At 45.0% G+C, this 22978-nt stretch overlaps 1 protein-coding gene across 4 annotated transcripts in view; it reads right to left on the reverse strand.

Moving 5' to 3' along the window:
* Positions 1–22978, reverse strand: part of SYK (spleen associated tyrosine kinase) — a 95211-nt gene that overhangs the window by 26521 nt on the left and 45712 nt on the right. For 3 of the 4 annotated variants that reach the window (XM_007969717.3, XM_007969719.3, XM_007969718.3), the window contains exons 4-7: positions 10163–10301; positions 7769–7847; positions 7339–7388; positions 5257–5325 (exon numbers count right to left, since the gene is read on the reverse strand). In XM_007969717.3, the coding sequence (XP_007967908.1) occupies positions 5257–5325; positions 7339–7388; positions 7769–7847; positions 10163–10301 (337 nt within the window). The remainder of the gene's footprint in view (positions 1–5256; positions 5326–7338; positions 7389–7768; positions 7848–10162; positions 10302–22978) is intronic. The other variant, XM_007969722.3, reaches the window with a different exon arrangement.

Consider the following 22978-nt stretch of genomic DNA (forward strand, 5'->3'; position numbering starts at 1 on the left):
TTAAGCCAAGTCACAAAGAACCCTCACGACTCTCAATAACCCCACATCAACTCTCTCCTACCCAGATCCCTGGGCTCCCTGCCCCTATCGCTTTCTGGTGACTCACAGGACTGGAGCAAAGAATGATGCCACAATTGGAAGAATGTGGAAGAAATGGGAGGTTTCCTATTGAGTCAGTTAAAAGAACAGTAGTTATTTTATGATAAAGATGATGCAAAATCCACGTTTCATCTTTCCCAAAGCACTTGGTGGATATGCCACTTAGTAGAACAGTAACTAAAATAACCTCTAAAAGAAAATGCTCAGTTAAAAAGAAAAATTTAGGCTGGGCGTGGTGGCTCACGCCTATAATCCCAGCACTTTGGGAGGCCGAGGCAGGTGGATCACAAGGTCAGGAGATCGAGACCATCCTGGCTAACATGGTGACACCCTGTCTCTACTAAAAATACAAACAATTAGCTGGGCATGGTGGTGGGCGCCTGTAGTCCCAGCTACTCGGGAGGCTGAGGTAGGAGAATGGCGTGAACCTGAGAGGTGGAGCTTGCAGTGAGCCGAGATCATGCCACTGCACTCCAGCCTGGGAGACACAGCGAGACTCCATCTCAAAAAAAAAAAAAAAAGAAAAAGAAAAAAGAAAAATTTGAGGAGTTTGTAAAGAATGAGCACAGTGGCATAACGATAAGTTGTACAAATATTATTTTAAAAAAGTAATGACATTTAATTTTAATAAAAAATGTATTTCCAGTCTACATTATTATTAGCCTTTTATTCTTTATGTTTGTATTTGAGAGATCCATTCTGTCCTAATCAGTAAGTGTCATCTGTTCTGCACGGTGAGCAACAAGGTGTAAATGAAACGATGACCTTTCCATTTTCTTCATTTTCGCCAATACTCAGAACAGGCTCAAACCCACAGTCCACCACTAGATGGCATGAGCCACCTTAGTTTTCTACCTTCCGAAAGAACAACTGGTGATTTTTCCTTAAATTTTATAAATTCAGGTAATGACATCACTCTGCAATAATAAGTCTAGTTATAAATTATTATCCCTGATTTCCTATTGGTAAGGTTTAATTGCAAATAGAAAATGTACTTCACAAGTATTCTTTGAGTGCCTATGTTTAAAAGCTGGGGATCCAAAAGTGAACAAAAGAGGAAAAAATTATTGGTCTATGGAACTGACAGGCCCATGCAGAGTTTCCTGATTCCAGAGTATTGCCAAGTGTCCTAACATCCATTTACTAGATCTTAATTTTTACTCCTAGATTCTTGGGCCATTTTCAAATTAGGCAATAGCAGTAATGCAGATGACAATACAGTCATCAGTCATCACAATAATAGTGACAAAAGAGCCAGTTGACTTTAGAATATTGGCTGCAATAAACTAGGTGTGGTTTCCTTTTTTTGGAGGAATTACCCTGGTTCAGTAGACCCCCCACAGGCGAGGGCAGACTGTTGGCCAGGAAATAGGCTACTATCAGCCTTGCTCTGAGATCCATGAAAATAACACTGACCTCTGCAATTACTCTTCTCTTACAGCGAAGATCTAAAGTCTGTTCCTTTCTAATTATATGAAAACACATTTTCTCAAGGGTCTAGTCTATTAAGGCATTACCAAGCAAAAGACTATGACTTCAGGATGTTTCTTTCTTTTTTCTCTTCCCACTGAGCCCTGTACTTAAATGTAAGTTTTAAAATATTATAATCACCAATGTATGTGTTGGAATAAAACATGAAAAATGGGTTTTAATTGGAATTCTGGGACACATTTCAGTTTAATTCTCTTAGGGGATGTGCCTTTGAAATGCAAAGCTGAAAAGTTCCCTGGAAGTCTTTAGGGATGCTGCTGTTCAATTTCCACCTATTTTCCATAAAAGAAGGATAAGGTTCTGTGCTTAAAGCAGCAGAGAAAGAAATTCCAGGACTAATACTGGGAGGGGTTTAATTCATTTAAAGACTACTAGTTGTATTCTTAAATTAATTTTGTTTATATTGTATAAGCATGTTACTAATTTCTTTTCTCTTTTCTTTTTCAGAGTCTTACTCTGTTGCCCAGGCTGGAGTGCAGTGGCACGATCTCTGCAATCTCCGCCTCCCAGGCTTAAGTGATTTTCCTGCTTCAGCCTCCTGAGTAGCTGGGAGTATAAGTGTGTGCCACTATGCCTGGCTAATTTTTGTATTTGTAATAGAGACGAGTTTTCACCATATTGGCCAGGCTCATCTTGACCTCAAGTGATCCACCTGCCTCGGCCTCCCAAAGGGCTGGGATTACAGGCGTGAGCCACTGTGCTTGGAAGTATGCTACTAATTTCTAAAGACAAGTTTAAAATGCATCAGCCTGTTAGTAATTTTATGAAACATTTCAATTATCTGATTGACAATCATCTTCAAATCGAAACATACTTTTCATTAACTATCTAGATGCTATAGGTAATTCAAGTTCTAACATATATTTTTTGTGCCTGAATTATTAAAACAACTATTTATGCTGAGCAAATTAACAAGTTCAAGAAAGTTATTTATCTCTTAGCTAACATGATGGGACATTTGACATAATTCTCACAATCTTTTCTCGTGACTGATTACATAATGGAAAGTTCCCCATGTGTTTGTGAAAATATACATATTAGCTCTAAAATATTTCTGATAAGCAATTAAAATATTTTTAGTCTATAGCTTAACCTATACAACCTTGATCTTTTAAAAATTATCTCTTGATATTTTTGGCACTATATATGTGTCATCATTAGTAATACTTATTCCCAGTTTCTTACTTCTATAAAAAATTCAATGTATACTTTAATGTTCTTATAAACTTAAATAGAAACCAAACTTTTTTTTTTGCCAGAAAGGTATTTTCACAATATTAATAAGATTAATTATGTTCTACTATTTAATTGTTTTAAAAAATTGATTAAAATTTTTTAACAGGCTCAAATTTAAAAAGATACAACAGAATTTACAACGAAAAGTGGAATTTCTTAACATTCCCATCTCTTACTCCAGAGGCAACCAGCATTGCCAGTATTTTCTGTATTTTTCTAGGATACTCTATACGATACCAACACATTCTGTATATATGTGTGTATGTGTGTGTGTGCATGACATTGTCTTTTACAGTTAACATTATATTTTGAAAACAATTCTAGATCTCAGTTGTCTCCCACGGTAGCAATTTTACTGTAACTAATTTCATTTGTCTTCCATCGATAAGCATTTAAATTATTATCAGACTTTGTCAATTATACAGTTTTGGGAAAAACACCTTCACATGTACATGATTTCACATAAATGCAAGAATATCTGTACATACTTAGAAATACAATTGCAGAGCCTTTCTTACAGATTGCATCATTTCAGACTTCCCCAAGGAAGAGTAGGAGTGCTAATCTACCACGCCTTTACTACAGTGTTACCAAGCTTTTAAAATGTGGATCCGTTTCATAGGTGGACACAGTTAAGCACCATAGTTTTAACTTGCATTTCTCTTCTCATGAAGTTAAACAACATTTCATATGTTTAAAAACTATTTATGGCCGGGTGCGGTGGCTCACGCCCGTAATCTCAGCACTTTGGGAGGCTGAGACAGGTGGATCCCAAGGTCAGGAGATCGAGACCATCCTGGCTAACGTGGTGAAACCCTGTCTCTACTAAAAAATACAAAAAATTAGCCGGGTGTGGTGGTGGGTGCCTGTAGTCCCAGCTACTCGGGAGACTGAGGCAGGAGAATGGCATGAACCCGGGAGGCGGAGCTTGCAGTGAGCCGAGATGGCACCACTGCACTCTAGCCTGGGCAACAGCCATCTCAAAAAAGAAACAAACAAACAACAACAACAACAACAACAACAAAAAACAAAAAAAAGAACTATTTATATTTGCTTTACTATAAACTACTACTGATATTCCCTGCCCATTATCCTAGTAGACAGTCAATATTTTTCTTAATGATTTATAGAATCTCTTTGTATATTAAAGCTATTAATCCATGTGTCAGCATTAGCGCTACTTATTCCCAGTTTCTCATTTCTCTTTTGATGATGTTATAGTTCTTATCTACACACATATTTCTTTATTTTTAGGTGGTAACTAATATTTTCTTCAATTTTTTTCTGACATGTTCTCCTGTAGTTTAAAGATGCACTAAAACTTATTTTCTAGGTATTTCTTTGCCACTGTGAGTAATCTGTGGGGGTGTTTTGCCTTTTGGGTAAACATGAAAAACAGACATAGTTATTTTATTCAGGTGTAAAATACACCTTTTCTTCCTCTCAAACACTGCATTAAATCGTTCTGTTCTATGGTCAACATGATTGAGAACTTCTTGAGTATGAGTAAACTTGGAAAATTATTACTAAATAAAACCTCAGGGGTTTATGTCTTTTATTTCTGTTGTTTCTAATAAATACTTTAGGCAACCTACTTCATGAGTGGATGCTCAATTATATGCTAAAATATCGGTAAAAACACAAATTAATATGAAAACAAAAAGAATTTCTGATAAAAAGAATCAATTTTACCCCACTGATAATAAAAGTAGAATGGAAAAAAAGCAATTCAAGCACATCATATATACATCTTTTGGGGGAAGGAACACATGAGTCATTATAAGTCATTAAAAAGAACTTATTTTTATTTTCCCTCAAAATCCAATAATAGAGCAAAACATGGAAATCAATGAGATGTCAACATTACTGCCTCAAAAAGAAAACTGTTTTTTCTAGTCCTCAGATTACACCTCTTCTTTACATGTCACATTTGCAGTTCTGTGTTAGACGTTTAAGCCATAAGGAAGTCACCACGCGCTGCCTGACCTCACTGTGCAGCGCACCTCACAAAACCCGGGCGTTCTCTCCATCACAACGTAACTTACATAATCAATTACCAGAACACTGCAACACGGGAGTCTGGCCACCGAAAAGTAAGTGGGCCATCTTAGAAAAGATTTTCCGACATGATAATTAGCTATGACAGATGACGCCAACTGAAACGACTTTAAAAAGACACTTGAGCACAGAAAGCATGCTCACACTGATGGACTTCCAGCTGACGGACTGAGGACCCACACGAAAAGCACATGATGTACCTGGGGTGCAGCTGCCCAGGAATGGCAGGTGTGAGCAAGGGCAAAGAGGCCTGGAAGCAGAGTGGCAAGAGGTAGGGGGCAGCGCACATGCAGGGCAGGCTGGGCGGGCGGGAGCTGAGTGCGGGTTGGTCCTACCACTTAGTTGGACAGCAAGCAGGGGATGCTTTAGCACCTTTCTGTGGCCAGGCTTTGGGAAGGAGTATGATTTGATTCTTGAGATTATTCCACCCGCTGACCAAGTCTAGAAACCACAACGGCAAAGAGGAACAGTAAATGTTTCAGAAGACAAATACAGGATCCCTTCCATGACATGCTACTTAAACTTGCTTCTGTAATCGCACCACTAACCCCCTCCTGCCCCCGCCAATGAGATCTACCACGGGTAACACCTGATCATTGGGAAGGCTTCTGGAAGGGCCTACCACTTGGGGAGAAGGATCTAGAAATATATTTGGGAGATATATTCCACTGAAGGCTACAAAATTAGAGCTGTTACATTTACTAGCTCATGCTTCATGTGGAATTATTAAGTCGCAAGCTCAAGACAAACCACCCGAAAGAAACCACAAGTAGATCTGAGTGCTCAGTTGTGTTGCTTCTTCTTGGTGGGTGCGGGTTCCATGGTGGAAAATTTTTGTGGAAATTAATTGAGTTGTACATGTAGGACCTCTGCATTTTTTCTCCATACGTATTTTACCAGTCAATTAAAACGTTATTCCAAAATATTTAACTTCTTGTAGCCATTGGGTGATGATGGCTAAACACAGGGCTTGACATTATTTTAAGAGATCTCAGCCCTAAGCCCTCATCCATCTGAAGGGTGTATGGATCTGTCTCATGGAGCCTGTAATATTAAGGTAGAGTTGCCAGGCCTGAGAGCCCTGTAAAGGGCAAAATAAAGTCACACCTCCATAAAGGCATTACATTTTGATCCCAAAGTTCACTGGTATTTTAGCAAATTCATGTTCCCTGCATTTGATAACAAGTGCTGCCTCTGGATGGCCTTCCCTGTTTCACCCTGGGCTCAGCTCCTGGGCAGCCAATTGTCCCTACTGGAGGCAGGATGTGTATTTGGCTTTCTGCAGATTTTGTTTTTCAAGGGTTACTAGGCAAAAAGTGAGGTGCAGAGGGCACACTTCACAGATGGCATTAAAGGGCATAAAAAGTCCATATAGGCTGGACTCACGCCTGTAATCCCAGCACTTTGGGAGGCTGAGGTGGGCGGATCACGAGGTCAGGAGATCGAGACCATCCTGGCTAACATGGTGAAACCCTGTCTCTACTAAAAATACAAAAAAATTAGCCAGGCATGGTGGCAGGTGCCTGTAGTCCCAGCTATTCGGGAGGCTGAGGCAGGAGAATGGCGTGAACCTGGGAGGCAGAGCAGAGATTGTGCCACCACACTCCAGCCTGGGAGACAGAGCTAGACTCCATATCAAAAAGAAAAAGAAAAAGAAAAAAAAAAGTCCATATGAATTCCCCAAGAAAAGATCAGGAAAAGAATTCCTGCTTAGAGCGTAAATCTGTACCTGACCTCCTAACAGGCTGGAGGGAGGAGAGAGCTGGGGTCCTGTGGATTATACGTGTGTTAACATAGATGGCTCAAGGATGAAGTTAAAAAATATGTTCCCATTTCTCAAATATTGCAAGAGGCCTACTTCTGATTTAATATTGGGTTTCATTCGCATTGTGTATATTCTCCAAAAATGAAGAGAATTTCACCTAGACAAGAAGTTAAGAAAATGTGACTAGGCAGGGTGTAGTGGCTCATGCCTGTAATCCCAGCACTTTGGGAGGTTGAAGTAGGAGAATAACTTGAGGCCAGGAATTTGAGAACAGCCTGACCAACATGGCAAAACCCCGTCTCTACTTAAAAATACAAAAAGTAGCCAGGTGTGGCAGGCACTTGTAATCCCAGCTACTCGGGAGGCTGGGGCATGAGAATGGCTTGAACCCAGGAGGCAGAGGTTGCAGTGAGCCATGATTGCACCACTGCACTCTAGTCAGGGTGACAGAGTGAGACTCTGCCTCCAAAAAAAAAAAAAAAAAAGAAAGAAAAGAAAATGTGGCTAGTTTATCACTAACAGTAGGCTGATTGTGCCTAACACTCACTAGAAATTCCAGCTCATCAAGGAAAATGTTTTGAAGGGCAATCAAAATATCAGTGACCACTACTCCTGTTAGCTAAAACATGCTTTTCATTTGTGAAATATGCAACAGTTTCTCATTCAGTGGTATTCCTAGTGACACTTACCGCAGGATGGGAACCTGGAAGTTGTGGACGACCTCCAAAATTAACATTTCCTGGTTAGAGAGAACATGGACCATTACTACTCTTATCTGTGGAAACCACTTCCTTTCCCCCCACCCCCCGCAGATCAGTCAATGAGATCAGGATGTGCTTCTGCTTGAGAAGTGAGCACGGTTTCTGCAGGTACTTCTGACCCTCTTTTACTTTTTCCCGCATGCAATTAAGACAAATAATTACAATTTTTTTAAAAGTTAAAGCAACCGGCTGTTTTTTGATACATGATCTACAAAATTGGAGTGCTCTGATAACGTTATTAATCAATCCGTAAAAAGAAGTCCTCATCCAACCCGAAACTGCAATCAGCTATGTCGAAAACGAGGCTGATTGTCACTGATTCCTCAAACAGTGAGACTCCGGTGTCTCGGGAACTCACCCTGTGTGCCGATTTTTTGACACGGGACAGTAAGAACTCTTAACAAACCATCTGCTTTATAAGAATAATGCTCGACGAGCTGAAAGAGAAAAGAGTAAAAAAGTGTGGTAAATAACAAGATCAGGAAACAGAGAAATAGCGACTGAGAGCTGCTGACTGACTGTTGGGCTTTCAAAGTGGCCCCAAGACGTGTAAATGCTTTGATGTGCGTAAGTCCACTCCACAAGGGTGGCTGGGGAAGTGGGCCCGCAGCTAGGCATCCTCCCTCTTGGGCTAGGGGCAGCAAATTTTTTTTGTGGGCCCGCAGCTAGGCATCCTCCCTCTTGGGCTAGGGGCAGCAAATTTTTTTTGTAAACAGAAAGTGGTATTTTCGGGTTTTGTGGGCCTCATACCATATCTGTGTCCTTTGTTTACTTATTTATTTATCCAAAACAACACCTTTAAAAGCATAAAACCATTCTTTTCAAGGACTACACAGAAACAAGCTGAGAGCCAGATTTGGTCTGTGGGTTTACAGATCCCTGGTCTACAGTAAAGAATATTGAAATAGGGTAGTATAGCAATCACCAACTCTCTGCGAAATGGCACTGGGGCCCTGGAGTTGGGGTAGGGTACAGAAGTACCTTACAATGCTGTCAAGAAAAATCAATGAAATCATGCATGGGAAACTAGAATGTATTGCTGGCATTTTTGAGGTAGTTTCCTAAACACAGTCCCTAGAAAATATACCATGAGGAATATTTAATTAGGGATGAATGCTATGATCTACCAGGAGAATCAATAAAAATAGTAAAGAGTCTTGGGAAGGACATTCTCCATAATTAGAGATGCTTAACACCATGGTGAGCGCTTGGCCTTTGAAACTGTGAGAGAACGCCACACACACAAGATGCCCTTTCCGGAGAAGGTGAATGAATGGCTGTTTATAAGTGATGGGGCCTGGGACCTTGGAGCATTAAGCTGGCATAGAGGACTCCAGGTGTCCTTGCATTCCAGAAGGCCACACTCCCTACTCACCTCCCTGATGCACTTTGGGGCATTGAGGGTAGAAAGGTTAAATACTGTTTCGAATCAATAGCGTTAAAAGAAAGAAGTCTGTGGTCAATGATGAGACATGGCAATGAGCCACAAAATCAAAAGACAATGTAAATGTTGTGACTAACATTTTTTAATATGATCATATCCACATTCAAAAAAGGAGTATTTTTTTCCCCAATTACAGCACTAGAAACCAAATCACATTTGGAAGTAGTAACTTTAAGTGCTTTAAAGGGGCTAAGGCTCTGTAGTCTCAGTTTTTGAAAAGACAGGATTTTGAGTTGAGTCCTTTCCTCAATATTGACTGCATGTGTGGCCCCAGCTGGGCTTGGGTGAGGACATCCGAATGCGCCTTGATTATGCCCCTCACCCACACATGTTCCAGGTAGCTGGTGCCCTGGGGTGGTGGGGTGGTGGCAGTCAGTTGGCTTTCTCCGTGTCTCTGAACCTACTACAGTTTACAGGATGCTCTGCTAAGATGATGCGTGAAGTACTGTTACTTTTATTTCCTTCATCATCAGCCAGTGTAGCTGTGATGCAAAATTAAGACAAGCAATCTGTGCTCACTGCGATTCAGGGAAAGCAGTGACGAGCATTATTTTAGTGCTTATTAGTGCCTAAGGAACTTCCAAATTGTGAGTTGTTTCAGAGTTTGCTAGTAGCTGGGTCAGGAATATGCACTTTTTAGACCAGGACTGTGGCAATCAGTATGAGCAGCAGCCTGGAGCCTGGGGAGTACACTTTCTAAATTTAGGATGTGCTTCCTACACTGCCTTAGTTTCCACAGAGGGAGACTCGATTTACAATGAGGAGGACACCTGACATTTGCCGTCTAATTCAGCCTCTCACACCACCAACAAAGGCCTGCTTAGCTCTTCCCAGGCCTCCTTCCCCGGGCATCCATTCCTCTATTTTGTGTGTCTTTGTCTGAAAGGCTGTTTTGGGCTGCAGTTGGAATATCCTAGGAAGAAATATTTTCTAGCTCTCCAAAAGAGGATGTCTTGTTAAACTCTGAACACAGCCCTGTACGTACATCACCTTGTGGCACTGAGGACTGAGCGGCCCTGAACAAGCCATGGAACCTTCACTCACCTCACATGACAGCCTCTGGACCAGTGCTTCTCAAACACAGAAGCCACCTGCAGGCTGAAAGTGGGGTCTGATGGGCGTGTGGGGCAGGGGCCCAGGTGTGGATCCAGGTGTGCATTTCTCATGAGCTCCAGGGCTGCTGCTGGCCTGGGGACCACACCGTGGGCAGTGGGTGGTTCGGTTCCTCTTATGTCTCAGAGTCCATGGGACAAGAAGCCCCACGTGCCCTGTACTCTACCCACAAGGTGGGGAGAGGAGGCCGGGTACCTGCCAGAGCGTGTCGAACTTCTTTCCCTCAGGGATGGAGAGCTTCCCTGTCTTGTCTTTGTCAATGCGATAGTGCAGCACCTTCCCTTCGTGCAGCAGGCACAGGGCGTAGGAGCCGTTGTTGTCTCTGGCTCGGATCCTAGAAGAGAGGATGGAGTTGCATCATCCCCAGGCCTGCCAGTCCCCAGGTGGGACCTGGGAGGAAGCACCCTGGCCTGAGCGGTCAGCAGCCCCTCCCTGGGGCCTGTCACCCGGCAAGGCAGCCGGAGGGCAGAGTCTCGAGCCTCAGGGTCAAGGGCTTTGCCCAACCCAGGAAGGCCCAGTTTACCACTCAGGGATGATGCCAGTGGGTGAGCTTGCAACAAGGAAATGCTAGCAGGTTGGTGATGAATGGACCATGGCTAAGCTCTAGCAGGGCCCAGGAGTTCTGGGCAGTGGTTAGGAGAGCCTGGTGCTTGGTAGCAGTGATGCTGCTCAGGGCAATGAGCACAGGCACTCCATGGGCCCTGACTACTGTGGAGCCCAATGGACTCACCTTTCTTCACCAGGGCCTGCATTTGGGTCAGATCCAAGATGGACAGCTCCACCACCCAGCTTGGGGTGTGGGCGGGGGTGTTTGGTGGGTATTTTAACCAGCCATCTTCTGGACCAGAGATGGAAGGATATAGAAGCTTCCATCCCCCGGGCCTTCCTCACTCCCTCCCACGCTCCCACTGCAGGAAAGGGAGGCAGGGCTGGACTTCGAACACTTTCAAAGGATGATATTGTCGGGTAACAACCCCAGTAGAAGAAAATGACATCCACTGTGGGGTGAAGAGACAGAGGTGAAACCAGAGCTGTGCTGGCCGTGCTGAGCAGCCAGGGCTCTGTCTTCATGGTCATGCTGGGTGACCCTCAGGACCACCCCCTGCCCTGGGTCCTGGTGAACAGAGACACGGGAGTCTGATGCCAGGCAGGGAGCAACACTCCCACTGCAGTGCATGCGACGCGAGGCTCACGACTCACGGGGAGGTGAGAGATCCCCTGGAAGACCTGTAGGACTTGGGGAGTTCGAGGTCCCAGTGGAGACTGAAAAGGTACGAAATGGGTGCGAATCCCCCAGTTTAGCTTCGTAGTGACACCCACAGTCCCATTCTCCTCTCTCCACAGCTGCAGCCCTTTGGATCATGAGGTCCTAGTTTCTGAGGGTGAGTCATGAAGTCCTAGGAAGCCCCTTTGGCCCCTGCATTTTCTAAAATGAGGAAGCTGAGATCCAAAATTGTTAAGCCGCATGCCCAAATGCACTGTACTTGGGGCAGAGTTCAAGGGTGCCCAGCTGCCTTGGGACATCTGGGTACTGGGGAAATTTCTGATGCCTCCTCCTGGTTGCAAGAGGTCAGACACATGGACACAGGGAGAGCTGAGATGGCCTTCAGAACTGGACATGGCCACGCTTTCCTGTCTCTTGCCATGGAGACTCATCTCAAAAAGCTAACCCAAGGCTTGAAAGCTGAACGACGGCATGGGAGGAGTGAATTTCAGAATAAGTGTCTTTTCTAGCAGTGCTTGGCTGTGCACAGCGCCCCACAGCTCAGGGCAGCTGGCCAGGGTGCAGGACACACATCCAGGTTCTCTGTGGTCTCAGCAGGTGGCTATGCTGAAACCTCACTGTGAGAACAGCCTCTTCCTCCCAAACCAACCAAGTCGTCAGCACCCAAGGTGTGAGCTCCCTTTTCACAGCCACATGGCTGATTACAGCCAGCAGTTAGTGACGGTTAAATACAACACAACACAACACAACAAAAAACTATACTGTCATCTTTTTATATAAAGGGAGAACTGAGTCTGTTTTATAGGGAGACTATCTTATAAAGCGAGACTATTTATGTTTATTCGATACACATCTGTGGCTTATAGTTTGAGAGTGTAAAGAGCTATCCAAATATCGCAGCAGTAAGAGTGGATGCATATACCTATAAAAGTTGGCCTTGAAAGAATGGTGACAATATGCCACTCCAAAGTATTTTCTATAATTTAATCTTTTACATCTGTGACCTCGAGGTCATGGAGATAATACATGGGATCTGAACCAGGTGCAGTGGCACACACCTGTAATCCTAGTACTTTGGGAGGCCAAGGCAGGAGGATTACTTGAGCCCAGGAGGTCAAAGCTGCAGTGAGCCAAGACTGCACCATGGCACTCTAGCCTGGGCAACAGAGTGAGACTCCATATCTACAAAAAACAGATAGTAGTAACAAATGGGTTCTGAACTCTGGTTTCTGAATCCATGTCCAATCTGCTGTACTCCATCTTGCCCTATGTCTTGATTGACATTTTCTTGTTAAAAACTGAGACAGACAAGTACAGATAGATGACACCATCAACCTCATTAGGCATCTGGCAAATACGAATGAAGACCACAGGAAAGTACCATTCCACGCTCTTTAGACTGATGGAAGTTAGAAAGATCGTTCTAAGTGCTACTGAGAGTAGGGAGCGGCAAGGCCCCTCCTACGTTGTTTGTGGGAACATAAATGGCTTACCCACTTTGGAAAACAATTTGGGACAGTCTCCTGAAACTGAACCTATTCATTCACAGCCCTCATGAATGAGCAATTCCACCCCTAGGTGTACGAAATGTGTGCACCATACACTACAGGCTACTTACAGCAGCTTCATCTGTGCTTATCAAAAACTGCACATAACCTAAGTGTTCACTGACCACAGAGCAAGTACATTGTAAGAATTCACACAATACAATATTATAAAGCAAGAAAATGAGCAAATGGTAGCTATACAAAGCACAGATGAATCTCACAAACATAAAACACACTCCATACTTCCATATACACAAAGTCCCCAAACAGACAAAAGCCACCTGTTTTATTTAGTGAGGTACACCTAGGTGGTAAAACTAAAAAAACAAACACACGAAGAATAACAACAACAAAAGCCAGGGCGTGATGAACACAAGAGTTCAGGAGGTGGTGCCTCCCGGGAGGCCAGCCAGGCAGACGGCTGTGAGTGCGTGAGGGCGGAGGGGCTCCGGCAATGCCGGGTGCATTTTATTTCTTGACTGGGTTGTGTTTGCTTGATAATCATTCATTAAGTTGTACCTATTTAGTTATACACTCTTCTGTGTTTTATATTTCACAATAAAAACAGTATATAAAGAGAGCTGGTACCAGGAGGAAACAGAGAGCAACCCAGAGGAAACAGAGAGTGCTCTTTGCTTTTGAACAAGGAGTTTCTGCAAAGGCCCCACTTCCTTGAGGCTCCTCAAGAGGCCAGGTTCTGCAGGCGATCCCCTCTCTTCCTGTGCTCCACCAAGCAGTCCCGGCCAGCTCCCGGCAACAGGTAACTGGAAGGTACAGGGACTGACCATGGACACGCAGCCTGAGTAGCCCCCTGTGGCAGGTGGCAAGAAACAAGAGCAGGGAAAGGAAACCCACAGGCCCAGCATCTGTAGGTGGCAAAGACCAGAAGGCTCATGACATTAACCACCAGCAACTGTGAAGTATCTGCTGGCTGCAGGCAGATCCTGGACCAGGCTATTTTTAATTTAACATAGGAGACAAACTGATTTGGAAGCCTTGCTCCTCCTCTTGGCTGTGTCTTGTTACTGAGAGATTTGTCCTGGTGGTGGCATCAGCACATCCACCCAAGCTTATGGCTCCGCAGACACCCAGAGAGGGCGTGCACACAGGCAGGCTCCCGACTCCTGTCTGGTTTGTTGCCTTCCGCCTTTAGGGTCAACTGGCCTCAGGCTGTTCACAGAAGCCTTTAATATTTTTTCCCAGTAATTGTCTTGGGAGGAGTAAGTTAACAGATTTGTGTTTTGCTATTGCAAAGCCTGAGATTTCCAGGGCTTGAGCTTGAGATGATGCTGAGAAGCTGTCCTAACTGGTTTTGAGACAGTCCTTGACCTGCGGCACGGCTACTTTCCCAGGGTGGGCAGAGTTGGCCTCTGGGGTGAGCAGGCCTTGTGCCTCACAGACATTAGAACACTATGCAAAGGTGAGGCGTGTTGACTCTGCTGGGGCATGGCCTGGAAGGGCCGGACTCCTCTACCCTCCTGCACCCTCCTGGGGGGACAGAGAATAGACAGAGGTGATGCCCGGGCACCAAGGGGAAAGTGAGGCTCCAAGAAGTAGTGAGACACTCAAGGCGGCCTCCCCGGGGCTACTGGGGACACTGCCTGTGTCTGCTGTAGACAACAGAAAAACCAGGCCCATTCCGGCCCACTAGGTGTTCTCATTTTCCCCTGCCGTTTGCTTTTTTTTCCTCCTTTTTCTCTCAAAGGAGACTTTAATCAGTATCAATGAAGTGATACTGACATCAGATCACAACTCTCTTTGAACTTTTAACTTCAGACAAGTCGTGACTCTTTATGATGACCTAGGTCTGCAAAACCACATGTGCCAAATAAAATGTCACACTTTGATCAGTTACGGCAGCATATGAGGGCACTGTTGGAGCAGAATTTTTGTTGTGGCAAAGGAGGCTCATGACAGCCAAACAGTCTCATTCATCAATGAACAAGGAGAAGGTTTTTCCTAAGCCGCAAATTCACTTTTGAAATTGAAGTGTAGGACAGAAAGTGAGCTGAAACTTGAACAGCCAAAAGTAAGTGGCAAATAAGAGCAATTAAAGTGGGTTTGGCCAAAGGGCCAATGCTAATCTCAGCACGGCAGTGGACAGGGACAGAATCTCAGGCCAGCAGCACAGTGAGCACCTGGATGTGGGATTACCACCTTAAAGCAAGGGCCTGTGAAGAGGAAATCCCCCTCAACTCTGGAGGAAAGCGTTCCCGGCATTGGATACTCAAGATTCCCACAGATGAATATTAACCAGGCACAAGCTCAGAAAGATCACTGAAAACATAAGGAAGCGTGAGTTATGAGAAAAGGGGTAGGGAGGGAAAGAGAGAGGAAGAGATAGAGATTTACATCCTCCAAAACTTTCAGTAGTAGAATAATCAGATATAGAATATAAACTATGAAATATTTAACAAAATAAAAAATGGAACTATGGAAATTAGCAACTAATAAAATACTCTAAAAATACCCCAGAAATATTTGAAAAACAAACAAATAGAATTGCTAGAAATTTTCTAAAAAACGTAAAAGTTTCTACAAATAGAGGCATTTTCAAAGTTAACTTTATCGGAACCAGTCCAATAATACAGTATTTGGGCATTTTGCAGGAATTGCAACTGCAAATGTAGTTATAGACCCTCCAATGAACTATGAAAATCTCAAATGATCATAGTTGTTAACCTAGCCCAGGAAGGTAACAGGTATCTCAAACAGGCTCACACCATAATCCCAGACCAGCAGCATTAGCATCATTTGAGAACTTGGTAGGAATGCAAATGGCTGAGTCCTTATGCAGACCTGTGAATTAAAAACTCAGGGGATGGGAGGCAGAAATCTGTGCTTTTGCCGGCCCTCCAGATGGTTCTCTCTCTCTCTCTCTGTCTCTCTCTGTCTCTCTCTCTCTCTCTTTCTCTCTCTCTCTCTCTCTCACACACACACACACAAACACACACACACACACACATTCACTTACTAGCTCATTTGATTACGGGCTCCATGGGTGACCCTGCAGGATAAACCAATGAACAATAAGAATAGATAGTCCAGAGAAGTTTGTACCCCATTTTTTAATGCAGTTGAGGACTTGAAGATGCAGTGATTCTGGCTAAGAAAAAGGGTTGTGTCCACCAGAATCAGGGGTGTGCAAATCAGAGCCATACAGCCCTCATCCAGGAGCAGGCCCTGGGTGGGACCCAGCTTGGGGACACCAGATAATATACTTGTCACCTTGAACATCAGAACAACACCTCTCACCAATGCCCATACCCTTCACCTCCCCACCCCAGCATGTGGCTTGCATGGCAGGTGACGCCTTGCTTTGGAAACAGGTGTTATTAATCCTTTGCAGTGCAAGTGGGACTCAGTATAAGGGAGTCATAAAAAATTTATTCACATATATCCCATTTCTTTGAGAAATTGAGACAGTTCCTAAGGACATACACTTTAGTATTCTATATGAACAGGAAACAACCCTAAATTAGGATAAAGCATGGGAAATGGATGCAGTACTTTAAGTTGGGCTCCACAGGTTGTGCACAGGTCCACAGGAGATGATATGCAGCTGCGGTTCTCAAGTGTGTGTGTGTATGTGTGTGTGTGTGTGTGAGAGAGAGAGAGAGAGAGAGAGAGAGAGAGAGAGAGAGAGAGAGAGAGAGAGATGGCGGGGTGGAGGGGGAAGAAGTGAGAGGATGGGAGTGTGTGTAGACGTTAGGGAAAGGAAGGGGAGAAGAGAGGTGGAGACAATGAGTGTGTCTTACTGCACCTGGAACTTGGCTAGTACAAAAGGGATGACTCAAAGATTACACTGTTTATTTCTTCTCAAAAGGGACAGGGGAAAGAAGGTCAGGAGGCCACATGAATTTCAGCTGCAGAGCACATAACAAGCCACACAGGGATTCGATGGTGGCATGGGGGCCGGGAACGGGTGGCTACCAAGGCCTCTGAGGGCAAACTGCACTCGCAGTTGGTCTGTGCTCTGAGGGCTTTCTGCACTATCTTTTTATCCTGTCCCGCACACTTGGAACAAGGGCTTCCTGGTGATTGTTTTAACTAATGTATTGAAGAGCTGTCATGGAAAGGAGCACTTCTAGGGTCCCAAGAGATCATGTACAGCAACTATGGCCTGAGTGGAGTACCTCAGGCCCACTTAGCTGCAGGGGACAGTGATGTTCTTGCAACTTGAGGACCCACCAAGCCTGTAGGCTTCCCATCCTCCTCACTCACTCTTCAACATGCGTGCCTCTCAGATCGCTGAGGCTCACAACCTCCTGGGCTTCTTCTCTGACTCAGTTTCTCTCCAGACATCTGCAAACTACTGGGCCTGATCGCAGTCCTGCTCTCCAGGTGCCTCTCCTGCTGTGAGCCCTCAGAGCAGCTTCCCTGCTTCATGCTGCACACTCGGGGCAGCTGAGCAGTCAGGGTCTCTCTCAACACCCCATGGTGTGGCCTGGGGCAGCCACGTGCCACTCCCTCCACCACCTGGCCAGTCTGCCTCTATCCAGGAAAACTCTGCCACCATTCATAGAATCTCAGGGCACCAGAATGGTCTCAGGGCACCAGAATAGTCTCAGGGCACCACGTGACCACGACCATGACATGATGCTGTCTCCTGGGGCTCGGACTGGGGCTCTGGAGATGCCCGGGCTCCTGCATGCCCACTCGGCATCCACTGCCTCACTTCCCTCCCTCTCCCGCAGGCATCCAGGCCTGCCCTGGCCTCCACACCCATGCTACCCCCTGAATCTCTTGCGGCCCTGCTCTTTTGTTGTCTCTGCCTGGTGAGGTGTCAAGCTCTGCCAGATCAAGTCAGCCCACTTGCCCTGATGGCCACTTCCCAGTTCCTACAGTTAGCGACACACAAGATGATCGTCCAGCCTGGGCACCTGAGACAGGCCCGATGACCCATGCTGTCCCTCCTCCTATCCAAGTAGTAGCCCCCGTTCAAGTTAGCAGCCAGAATGTTCCTTTACCCAGAAAGATTTTTCCCACCAAGACGATGTTCTAGGTGCTGGGTTGCACTTGTGAAGGCAGCAACTCAATCTCTGCCTTTGTGCATCCAGAGCAAGTGGGGGTGGGGACAATAAACAAGTAAATGAAAACAAAATAAAGATCATGCTGGGTAGGCACAGTGTCGTGGTAGAGAGGACCTACTGCCAAGCATTGCAGACTTTGCGGCCCGTCAGCTTGCATTTGTCATCTTCCCCTGTAGTCAAAGTCCGGTGAGGGCAGGGACTAAGCTCTGACTTATCCCCATAGTCTCCAAGTCCTATCACAATGCCTGCTGCATGTCTGGTTGAAAACATGTCTATTTTGTTGAATGAATGACTATTTTTTAACTTTTTCTTTTTTTTTACACAGTACATTTCTAAAGTCAGAAGGTAGAAACTGTAGTTAAAATGGAACTGGTGACTTACTGGTTGGACGACTCCATCCACAGATCTGAAATACTACCTTTCATTTTTAACATTAACCGAGCTATTTGGAGAGTAGCCACTTACGTGTCTTAAAGGTCACCTTGAACTTATTCTTGGCTTTGTAAGATTTACAAGGACTCTTAGCCAAAAACAATAAAATATTTACCTGGATACTAAACGCAAAGAAAACGACACTTCCATCTTTAAAATTTTGCCCGGTATGGACTCTTTAGAGCATTTCCATCCTAAGATCATTTATAAGATGAAATGAAGGACACATCCCATTACATTTTAGCAGAGTAACGTGTGTGGGAGAATTGGCTGTGCACAATGGCAATAAACCACATTGTGTGAACCAAGTGGATGAGGGTCAGAGATGAGTTGATCACAGCCTCCTCCAGACCAAGAGGAGCCCAGCAATGTGACTGCATGGCCGTAGGTTTTGCACAGATTGTAAAAGATATTTTAGTCACAGCCAGGGAAGATCACTCTGTTCTATTTAACCTCCCCTCCCAAATTTGACAAGGATTCTAAAAATGTACATGATATTACTAATAATGAAGTGTGAACCTAGAGGAAGGAGTGAATAGTCTCTTTTTCTATATATAGACAAATATATTAATAAATTATTGTTGAACTAAGACGCAGTCAAACACAGTGAAATCAAGGACATGGAGGAAATAAAAGGTGTTATAGAGATGTGTCAGGCAATTAAGTAAAATATTACATTATCTTTTCTAAATTTTGTATGCTTGTAGTATTTACCAACCTTTAAAAAATTCTAATTTATTGAATTTTTTTCTTAGTCTAGAAAATATGCTCTATTGTATGCCTAATTTTATATTTTTTTTCAAAAATAAGAGGGTCTTCAAATTGTGTATGCTTTGGACCCCTCAATCCTGGATCCTCCCTTTTGGGGAAGGGATATATAATTTTTGGAAAGTAAGCTTTGTTTCCTTTTTCTAACAAATTCATTTTTCACAGACAGCTGTGACTAGTTTCTCAAAACAGCAACCTGTGCTGTCATACAAGACCTCTGGGGGCAGGGGATCTCCCTCCCCAGTCAGCCCCTCTCCCTTGCCTTGGTCCCTGACGTCACCAACGAGGCAGCACTCTGACCCTCACCCACCGAATGTGAGCTGGAGGACTCCCCCTCTAGTGCTCGCTTCTGGCCAGCTAGACCCCAGACAAGGGCAGGGCCACTATGGCAAAGGCCAGGTGATGAACATCACCTCCAGAAACGCCACAGGCAGCTGTGAGGGACAACCACTGGCCCACACTGCTCAGCCCCCCCACAAACAGCCTCTGTCTATATTAGTGATTCTTCAAGCACATGTGCAAAGGCCCTGTAACTACCTTCTCAAAGTCACTCCTGAATGGTGTGGGTGAGCTGTGTGGACAGAACACAAGAGAGGGGAAAGCTGATGGACACCTCTGTGTGTTCTGAGATTTCACACGGACACCCCTGGGTGCTGCACCTTGCACGGGGAATAGGGAGGGGTCCACGGTTGCGGAGTCTCTGGAGATGGGTTTGGTTGCTGGCTGCTGTTTCTGCTTAGCCCCAGACAATATCAGGGACTTGGTTTTGCCTTCCAGCCTTGGACAAGCTCCTCCACAGCTGAGTTCTTCTTTGAAAAACAAGAAATTTCGCCCCCTTAAGTGGTAAATGCCCTCTGACTCAGGTGTACTGTCACTGTAAGTGGATTTCAAGTATAGTTCCTGAGGACAGAAAACTGGGAGCCGAGTTGGACGGCATCTCCCAGACGTAATTTGCTTCTATCATCTGCATTTTGAACTGCATTACCAAGGATTTATAATCTGATCTAGCTCTCCGAAATATGCTGCCTTACCCTCAGTGTTTCCAAGGTCTGTTTGAGCAAAGGCATTTTGCGATGGCCATGGAGGGTGCATGTGTTTCAGGAATTCTTTTGTTTTTTTCACCTTTTAGTCCAATTCTTACTAATGCCGCTTTCCACGTAAAGCGATTCTCGGGCTGAAATGCTGGCATCGGAATGGTGGAGACCGCATATTGGTACTCATGATGCAAGTGTGAAGAGTAATCGCTGGGATTTTGTTTACCCGTATTATCCACCAAACTAGTAAAATCCTGTTAATTAGTTTATGGCTTGCAATGCAAAAATAAACTTCCAACCCCTTCTGTGAAATAATAATAATTTTTTTTTTCTGAGATGGAGTCTTGCTCTGTTGCCCAGGCTGGAGTGCAGTGGTGTGATCTCAGCTCACTGCAACCTCCGTCTCCTGGGTTCAAGCAATTCTCCTGCCTCAGCCTCCTGAGTAGCTGGGACTACAGGCACACGCCACTACATCCAGCTAATTTTTGTATTGTTAGTAGAGACGGGGTTTCATCATGTTGGTCAGGATGGTCTTGATATCTTGACAGTGTGATCACCTGCCTCTGCCTCCCAAAGTGCTGGGATTACAGGCATGAGCCACCATGCCCGGCAGAAATAATCATTCTTTATTTAAGTCTGTCACTTCATAAAAGCAAAAGCTTAGTGTGAATCCTTTTATGGCCAGACAGTGACTCTCACTGTATATATTCACAGCCACAGAGTGGAAACAAACACCTACGGCAGACTGAAGAACAGAAGGGAAGGATAAGGGAGACCTGCCTGGTTTTCCCACCTGCAGAAGAATGACTCACCTGCAGAGGTCATGGTACACCTGTGATGCAGGGACGGGAAGAGTTTGCATGGAGGACCTGACATTCAGTGTATGTTACTGATGCATCCAAGTGTGGTCCAGGTCACTGCAGGGGGAAGGGGATGAAGCTGCTTCATTCAGTGCCAAGCACCTTGCAGAGGGCCTTCAGTTTATGATACTCCATAACCCTCAATGACTCTGAGAGTCAGAGATGACATTAAAGCTATTTTACAGACAATAAAGCTATTTTACAGACAAAGAAATGAAGGAGACAGATCACTGAGTAAGTTGCTCAAGGTCCCATAGCTGGTGATAAGGTGGAGCCAGCATCTGGGGCCAGGCAACCTGAATGATATGTTGTTAACAGTCCACACTGCCTCCTATCCAGAGAAAGTGAATCTTACAAACCATGGAGTGCACAGTGTCATGTTTTTATATTTCTATATCTATTGCTGTGTCCCTGCATCTGTCCATCAGTAATGATTTAAGAGGAGGTAGAAAGAGGTGCAAGAATCCCCATTCCTTCCCCAACACAGACAGGTGTGGAGCTGCCCCCACACAAACTGCAGTGGTATTACTACATGTCAGGAAGTGGAAAGCAAAAACAGCAGGGAGATGGAGAATGGGTCCAAACAATTCATTGATTTAGGTGACAGGCATTCATTGAACACCTCCTAAGGGCCAGCCCACAGGCCTGTACAGGACCCAGGTCAAAGCACAGTGGGTGGGGTGGACAGGAGATCAGAACGGAGACAAACTGACTGATGCTCAGGCATGAGAAAGTGAAGGCCCTGAAATCACGATGAAGAAATCAACACATTTGGTTTGCAAGTATATGAACACGCACACCTTCCTACAGCAAACCGGTGTAGACAGGCAGAGCCCACCCAATGTCAGCTGGCCCTGGCCCTTTGCTTCCTAAAGACAGCCCCCCAACTCTCCCAAAGCAGGGTCCTCCCAGTGCTGTGAGTGCTCTGCAACCTGGCCCCCAACTCCACCCTTCTCCATTCACTCTGTGCCAGTGACACTGGCCTCTGTGGGTGCCCTGCTCCCCAGGCACACTCCTTCCACAGGGCTTTGAATTTGCCATTCCCTGGGCAGGGATGTTTCCTCACTGCCTTCAGGCCTCTCCTCACAGCAAGGCCCATCCTCTCCACGCAGCAGAAACAAGCCCCAGCATCCTGACCCCGGTATGCTCTACACCCTTACTTAAATGCAGTCCTTTCCCATTGTTCAGTGTCCTTTCTCCCACTGAAATGCAGGCTCCATGAGGGCAGGGGCTTGCTGATTGACTTCTCCCTTCCCAAAGTTCAGAATGGTGCCTGGCACTTAGTGCTTCAAGCAACTACAGACTCCAGTAATGTTGGTCCATGGATGGATTAGCTGACATGATGGTTGGAAAGTAGATATGGGCACATTCTTTAGGAGAATCTGAATGAGGGCCCAAGAAGAATGGTGGGGAAAAAACAGCCGCTGGCTCAGTGAGGACATCCAGCAGTGACTGGAATCTAGTTCTGACTCCAAAGACCTTGTGCTGCGGCTATTTGTTGCAAATAACGGACTTTTATAAAACTGTCTGCAAGTAGGGCAGATTTGGATGATTCAAAACCAGGTCTGGGACTTCCTGCAACGTTGGCCTGACCCCACAGGGGAGTAAAGGACAGACTCCTGCAGTGGATCGGGAGCTGACGCACTCACACCGAAAGGGCAGCCACAGCATCTGGTGATGGTTCACAAGAGTTCCCTGGAGGCTTTTAGCTCTATTTCCCACGAAAGAAACACACAAAGAAACACTTCCAAAGATGAAAGAATCTGGACCAACATCTAGGCAACCTGGACTTGGGAGACACTGCATTCAGGGATGCAGACCCTGCCCCATGCTGGAAGCATGGTAGATTTGGACTGTATTCAGTACAGTGGCAAATTCTCCATGCTCTCCACAAGCATACACAACCATATTCAAACACTCACAGGATAACACACCCCCTACACTGCAACAAGGAAGGTTTACACACTTGGCAATAGCTAAGAACCCCAGCCAGGTTCTGTAGGAGATGAAAGGTTGCCACAAGGTGAAATTGCCAGGTGGTAAAGCCTTCCAGGATATTTCCTCACATTTTCTCTGTTAAAAATACCGTAAGATACCCTGACAAGGAGACTT

The sequence above is a fragment of the Chlorocebus sabaeus genome, chromosome 12, assembly GCF_047675955.1.
Source record: "Chlorocebus sabaeus isolate Y175 chromosome 12, mChlSab1.0.hap1, whole genome shotgun sequence".
In the NCBI taxonomy this organism is placed as follows: domain Eukaryota; kingdom Metazoa; phylum Chordata; class Mammalia; order Primates; family Cercopithecidae; genus Chlorocebus; species Chlorocebus sabaeus.